General features: G+C 43.8%; 1 protein-coding gene across 1 annotated transcript; it reads left to right on the top strand.

Annotated features, from left to right (window-relative positions):
* The first annotated feature begins 2,889 nt into the window (after positions 1-2,889).
* Positions 2,890-4,610, top strand: LOC138402381 (serine-aspartate repeat-containing protein I-like). The gene is made up of 2 exons (XM_069498667.1): positions 2,890-3,057; positions 3,222-4,610. The coding sequence occupies exons 1-2, from the start codon at positions 2,890-2,892 to the stop codon at positions 4,608-4,610; spliced, it is 1,557 nt and encodes a 518-aa protein (XP_069354768.1).
* The last annotated feature ends 3,322 nt before the right edge of the window (positions 4,611-7,932 follow it).

Below are 7,932 nucleotides of genomic sequence, written 5' to 3'. Positions count from 1 at the left end.
AAGGAACACAAAAAACTCTGGGTAAACCCCATTAGAACTACTCCAGGGTTCTCCAAATTGCGCTCAAAAAAGAATTTTCAGGTTGAAAACGTATTGCAATAGTATTATTTTGACATGAAAGTGCGTCACGTGCGTTGCCGAGTGCCGCCGAGCGCTCGCGGCCGATGTCACGGGGAATAATTCGCGCAATGACGCCCTATTTGATTTCTGATAAACTACAGTTTATATTGAACCCGAACTGAAGCAGTTAAGGTAAGGGTTCCTCGGTGCGTTCATACATGAGCATAGCATACACGCAACGTCTCGCCCGAATTGATTGAACAAGATATTTCCTTTGGTAGGATTAATCTTTAAAATCAAATCAAAATCTCTTTTATTCATTTTATTTTTTACAAGTATAGTAGTTTTAGTAAGAGTGAATAGGCACCTTCTAGGCAAACGCGTCCCATCTTAGGCCACATCATCACTTCCCATCAGGTGTGATCGTGGTCAAGCGTGCGCCTATAATGAATTAAAAAAAAGAATGTGCTTTTGAAATGCCTTTCCTATCGAGAAGAACCAGCATGATACTCGGTGGTTGCTCTTTTCTTTTAAGACCTGGGGGGGAGTGAGTGCCCCTAGGTTTGGGTCCAAGAAATTAATATACCTAGGTAACGGCTGTGCATTCTATTTCACGCCAAATTGCCTCAGAATATGAAATTAAAGTTAAAGCCGAATAACACAAATTACTTAAGTAATTACGCTACGCTATACTCTACGACAGTTCCAAGTAGGTTTACATAATTTTAGCCTCCAGTGTCTTTTGCTTGAATGCAGTGCCTTTGTATAATACTGCTAGGACAGTAATTCACCCAGGCACTGCGTAACGCGATGCCAACATTATACTTTAGCGTAAGTGCATTGTGTTATAGGTACGCACCATGGAAACCTTACCTTTAGGCTGAATGTTCCACGTCGTTAGCGCTTTAAACTTTTGTTCAGACCTGAACGAAATCATTACAGTTCGAGATAAACTTTACTTGTATCAAGCAGGCAGGTACCATTTACGTAGCTCTAGTGCTCTAGCCATAAATGTTGCTGACTTTGCGTCTATTATTTTTCAGGAAATCCAGATTTGCTATCGTCGAAAAGAACGAAAGAGTTTAGTATTTGAATGACAGGAATAAATCTTTTCAGATGCAAGAAAGTCGGCGGTTGCTCTTTTCAAAGATTCGGCTTACAATGATATTATTATGCCATGTGTTAAGTACTTGCAGTTGCATTGCTGGAGCGAGTTGCAACTCAAATCCATGCTTATCATATATATAATCTTCGAGCATATTTTTAATACATTTTTAAACTTGTGTAATGGCATGTCTAAAATAGACTGCAGAATTTTGTTATAAAAAATTATACCCGTTCTTACAAACAACTTTCAGACTCTCTTGAGGCGGAGCGCAGGAGTCCCAAGCCGTAATACTGTTTCTAGTTTGCCTATTATATAGATCATAATATAGATTCTCTACGTGATCAAAACAGAAATGAGGAGGTCCGTAGGAGAATTAGAGTAACCGACATCAACGGGCTGCGAAGCTGAAGTGGCAATGGGCAGGGTGCATAGTTCGTACAACCGATAGACGTTGGGGTCCCAAGGTGCTGGAATGGCGACCTCGCACCGGAAGACGCAGCGTTGGAAGACCCCCCACTAGGTGGACGGACGACATCAGACGAGTCGCAGGGAGCCGCTGGATCCAGGCGGCGCAAGACCGTGGCGTGTGGAAGTCCCTACAAGAGACCTATGTCTTGCAGTGGACGTCTATTGGATGATGATGAAGGGACAGGTCGAGATGACAATCGGGGTATTACGCAGGGGGAGGCCCCGCACAACCCGCACGTCACCTGCGTTATCTCGCACCGGGTTAGTAAGGGGATTGTGCGGGTGTGCGGGGCGTTCTTGCCATCTCGACCTGCCGCATACTATAGGTACCTATCTAAGAATATTTCGTCTTACAAAAATGTTTGTATTTAAGCTTCGGCTGTCTGTGAGCGCCGCCGCGCTGTTTGCTTTTCATATATTCGGTAATTACTTGCTCACAATGTGTGGATACGATGCGTGTTATAACTCGGCTGATGTTTCCATGCGTTGGTATTACACTTATAACATCCTGTAATATTGTTAGGATATCTAGTATAACAAAGAAAAAGTATAAATACCTAAATTGCGATTTTGAAGTTTATATTTACGGGTTTTTAGGACAGTATTCTAACTATTAGACGCCGTGATAGCCTAGAATAGAATAGAATAGAATAGAATAGAATAGAATAGAATAGAATAGAATAGAATAGAATTTATTTTATTCAAGTAGACTTAAGTATTACAAGTTCTTATAAATCGTTAACTAGTTTGATTTACCACTGGTTCGGTTGGAACTAAGGCGCACCTCTAACTTTTTGGAGTTAAGTTAAATAAATAAATAAAAATCTATTTTATTCGTATAAACTTTTACAAGTACTTTCGAATAGTCGGATGCATCTACCACTGGTTCGGAATGCCTTTAATTAATATGACTTGCTTCAGCGGTGAAGGAAATACATTGTAAGGAAACCTGCATGCCTGATGAGAGTTCTCTATAATGTTTCCTAAGGTGTGTGAAGTCTGCCAACCGCACTTGGCCAGGTGGTAGACCCTTCTTACTTTGTGAGGATAAACCAAGAAACAAATATAGTAATTAGATAAGGCTAGCTTTAAGTTTTATTGTAATAAAAAAAAAAAAAAAAAATCTAGCGGTATTCCTCTTGAAAAGGTGGGTGGCACGGGATCGAAACCGGACCCGCCGAATAGGAGCCCGAAGTTTTAATCACTAAGCTATCACTGTAGTATAATCATTATACAGCAGGACGTAAACATCAATGATAGCTAAAAATTCAATAAAACCTGTGCTCCGGTATTGCAGCGATCTGTGCTCAATACCGGCGGGAATTCCGGGCGAGCTTTCCCCGGATCCCGCTAACGAACTGACACTCACTGGACTGCATTCACCGAATTTCCAAGTGCTACCAGTTCACGACGAGATCAGAGTGAGAAAACTCTTACTGCCGTACTCAGAGTCGCTAATCGTTACATAAGATTAAGTTAAAACGAGACAGAATGATGTGAGATATAGCTGTGTTTTTACTAAACTTAAGTAACGATTAAGCGACTCTGACTACGGCGGTAAGTATATTACTGATTATTCCTTTAGCAACACAAAAAAAAGCAGAAGACAAACAGCGTGGCTGCCAACGCCGACAATCGCGGAAATGCACCGACTCCCGAGCTATTCGCGACGCTAACATTGCCCGCGCCCCGCAGCGAGACAAACAGCGTGGCTGCCAACGCCGACAATCGCGGAAATGCACCGACTACCGAGCGATTCGCGACGCTAACATTGCCCGCGCCCCGCAGCGAGACAAACAGCGTGGCTGCCAACGCCGACAATCGCGGAAATGCACCGACTACCGAGCGATTCGCGACGCTAACATTGCCCGCGCCCCGCAGCGAGACAAACAGCGTGGCTGCCAACGCCGACAATCGCGGAAATGCACCGACTACCGAGCGATTCGCGACGCTAACATTGCCCGCGCCCCGCAGCGAGACAAACAGCGTGGCTGCCAACGCCGACAATCGCGGAAATGCACCGACTACCGAGCGATTCGCCACGCTAACATTGCCCGCGCCCCGCAGCGAGACAAACAGCGTGGCTGCCAACGCCGACAATCGCGGAAATGCACCGACTACCGAGCGATTCGCGACGCTAACATTGCCCGCGCCCCGCAGCGAGACAAACAGCGTGGCTGCCAACGCCGACAATCGCGGAAATGCACCGACTACCGAGCGATTCGCGACGCTAACATTGCCCGCGCCCCGCAGCGAGACAAACAGCGTGGCTGCCAACGCCGACAATCGCGGAAATGCACCGACTACCGAGCGATTCGCGACGCTAACATTGCCCGCGCCCCGCAGCGAGACAAACAGCGTGGCTGCCAACGCCGACAATCGCGGAAATGCACCGACTACCGAGCGATTCGCGACGCTAACATTGCCCGCGCCCCGCAGCGAGACACACAGCGTGGCTGCCAACGCCGACAATCGCGGAAATGCACCGACTACCGAGCGATTCGCGACGCTAACATTGCCCGCGCCCCGCAGCGAGACAAACAGCGTGGCTGCCAACGCCGACAATCGCGGAAATGCACCGACTACCGAGCGATTCGCGACGCTAACATTGCCCGCGCCCCGCAGCGAGACAAACAGCGTGGCTGCCAACGCCGACAATCGCGGAAATGCACCGACTACCGAGCGATTCGCGACGCTAACATTGCCCGCGCCCCGCAGCGAGACAAACAGCGTGGCTGCCAACGCCGACAATCGCGGAAATGCACCGACTACCGAGCGATTCGCGACGCTAACATTGCCCGCGCCCCGCAGCGAGACAAACAGCGTGGCTGCCAACGCCGACAATCGCGGAAATGCACCGACTACCGAGCGATTCGCGACGCTAACATTGCCCGCGCCCCGCAGCGAGACACGCACCTATGAAAAACTAAGGATATGGGAAGTGCATCAGTACCCATCAGTACCCATATTATAAATGTGAAAGTGTGTTTGTTTGTTGGTTTATTAGTTTGTTGGTTTGTCCTTCCATCACGTCGCAACGGAGCAACGGATCGACGTGATTTTTTGCATGGGTATAGTTAAAGGCCTGGAGAGTGGCATAGGCTACTTTTTATCCGGAAAATCAAAGAGTTCGCACGGGAATTTTAAAAACCTAAATCCACTCGAACGAAGTCGCGGGCATCAGCTAGTCAAAACTAAATTTTAGAACTAAGCTTAGCGAAAATTACCTAGAGTTAGCTAGCTTATAAGTGTTTTTAAAAGTGTTGTGTTTTTATAATAAAGTAAATTTTAAATTGTAATAGTCCCTAAGATCACCGGTAAGTTCCGGAAAAAGTTTTAAATCTTGGAGGAGGCTCGCTCAGCACCGGTAAGTATGGCGTGTGCATTACGTCCAACAATGAAGTAAAGAGTAGAAGAGAGAAGAGTAAAGTAAAGGCTAATAAAGAAATAGACAAAGAATGTTAAAATAATTTTAAATACCTACATATCAAAAATTGCGGACCGGCAGGAATCGAACTCCGTCTCTTGAGATTGCGCCCAATGCTCTATCCACTAAGCTACGGCACGCTTCGGCTTGCTGCCAGTGATATGTATGTTCACTCAGTACTGAAGCAACTGTTTATGCTATTTAGTAGCGACACTTTGCAGCTATCAAAACTACTTTGAAGCGATCGCTACTAAATTTTTATTCAGTGCCTTCTCCGTGAATTCATAGCGCAATGCGTTGCATAACAGAGGTACATTCAAGCGGCTCATCTCGTGAGATGCACATTTGCACCTCACCCTCGACGCGACCTCTTTGTGACACCTTTTAGGTTATCACAACTTCTATTCTTACAAACGTACACCCCACAACACAGGCGCCGACACAACGGATCGTACAACCCAAGCGATTTCAAATCTTATACAAATAAAAGTTAGAGTTGAAAATTGTATGAGTAGGTTTTGTAAATTTGTTCTCGCATAAATATTTCGTTGGCACGAAACATATGGAGTCGAATTTCCGTAAAAATATTAAACTGCTTTCTGATGCAGACGCTTTACTCTGTAAATGTACGTGATCACAGGTTAAGCCTTGTAGGATTTGCTTTGTAGGATTCCCTCTGAGCTGGTACGGCTTGGATTTGATATCTTTTAAAATACTGTTCACGAAGCAAACAGTTTTACGAAGTCTGAGCGATATTCCGATATATTATGCTCGTATTCGATACAGCGCAGATCCTGGATATGTACCTAATATATTTCTTTTATGAAGAACAAGATATTGCCATATTTATATGCTAGAAAATTCCGACTTTACCTACTTTTCCGTTGGGAATATTTCACTTAATCATGTCTAGACATGGTAATAATCATCATTTATCTCAATTAGAGTTATTAAAACATTTTGGCTTTGCAAACTAGAGATTAGGACTTAATTGATATTGTTTCTTTTTGTTTGTGTTTAGCCTAGCACCCAAAAAACCTGATAACGATATTCATATTATTATTATTTTTCAATCAAAAATTGGTCATCTTACATTAGTTGAAAATGAACGTCATTTTTAGGGTTCCGTACCTCAAAAGGAAAAAAGAGGATCACTTTGTTATCTGTCTGTCTGTCCGTCGTGTCTGTCAAGAAAACTTATAGGGTACTTCCCGTTGACCTTAATTCATGAAATTTGGCAGGTAGGTAAGTTTTATAGCGCATGAAAAGGGAATCCGAAGCTGTGAATTTGTGGTACCCTACAGGTTTTCTTGGCAGACACGACAGACAGACAGACAGACAACGAAGTGATCTTTTTAAGGGTTTATTTTTCCTATTGAGGTACGGAACCCTATAAAAGGTCACAACACGCAACAAGAGGTTGTAGATGAGCTACTTATCAGCTCAGCGACAAATTACAGCTTAGCCATAATATACAGTAGGTAGGTATTATCCTGAAAAGCCGAAAAGAAACATAATAAAAAACTTTTTCATTAACTTTATTTATTGCTTAAAAGATGACATAATTCATCAATACAAAAATACTGTATCAAAAAAATATGTTCCATCGTTTACTTGTTGTGAGCAAAATACGAAATAATTTTCATCAATACAATTTTGCCCTAATAAAACTCAGTGTATTGTGGGCAGGGCATTGTGCCCGAATGTGGGTATTCGGCCATTGTCGTCATGATATCGGGCCGACAATGGCCGCCGCGACAATAAATGAGCGTCGTCTCCGAACTCGCGGCTCCATTAGCCGAATTACATGTGACATGTGCTCTTAGCGTTATGCTCAACATATATTATCAACAACTGTACGTAGGTACACTTTTTACCCGACTACGGCAAAGCCAAAAGGAAGGGTTATGATTTTAGCAGTCTATGTAGGTATGTATTTAAGAAATTAACTGATTAGTTAAGTATTAAGTGGACTCCGCAACAAACCCCTGTTTTACCTCTTTAGGGATTGAATTTTCAAAAATTATTTGTCTACGTCATAATAAATTTCAGCCTGATCTGTCCAGTAGTTTGAGCTGCGCCTTGATAGATCAGTCAGTCAGTCAGTCTATAGACTAGGTGATGCCCACGACTTTGTGGGCGAGGATTTAGGTTTTTAAAAATCCCGTGGCAACTCTTTGATTTTCCGGGATATAAAGTAGCCTTTGTCCTTCCTCGGGATGCAAGCTATTTCTGTACCAAATTTCGTCAAAATCAGTTGAATGAATGGGCCGTGAAAGTCTAGCAGAAAGACAGACAGACAAACACTATCGCATTTATAACATTAGTATGGATGGATTAATATTCAAATTCAATTGTGAATTCGCAAATCGCAATTATAGTACCTACTTATTTATATGATTAGTTTTTACAGGTTTATACATATAATCTAATGAAAATTTCAGTAATCATTCCACTATGAACAATTTCATGTAAACCTAATTACAGCGATCTATTGTAAAGCGTGCGGAAGCTGGGTTACTGCGCTGATGTACTTATTTGTATGGTGATTAATGTTAAATTGAAGTCCGGCCCCTGGGCGCCGGGCGCCGGGTGCCGGGCGCCGGGTGCCGGGCGCCGGGCGCCGGGCGCAGGCGAGCTCACGCGTGGCTCCGTGGGGTGCAGTAAAGCTCCGATTGCGGATATGGACATAATTTAATTCTCTTCACAACCGCGAACGCTATCCGCGGTCCGATCTATCCATTATAATGTGCAGGGCGTTTTAATTACAACTTGTTTCATAAAACTACAATGTGGGAAAGCTTATTATCCAAAAAATTCAATACTAGCTGCTGTTTATGCCCGCGACTTCTCCTAAGATTTTTTTTAT

This window comes from Maniola hyperantus, chromosome 5, assembly GCF_902806685.2.
Source record: "Maniola hyperantus chromosome 5, iAphHyp1.2, whole genome shotgun sequence".
Lineage (NCBI taxonomy): Eukaryota > Metazoa > Arthropoda > Insecta > Lepidoptera > Nymphalidae > Maniola > Maniola hyperantus.
Note: the sequence above shows the minus strand (reverse complement) of the source record. Positions and strands in the feature narration are given on the sequence as shown.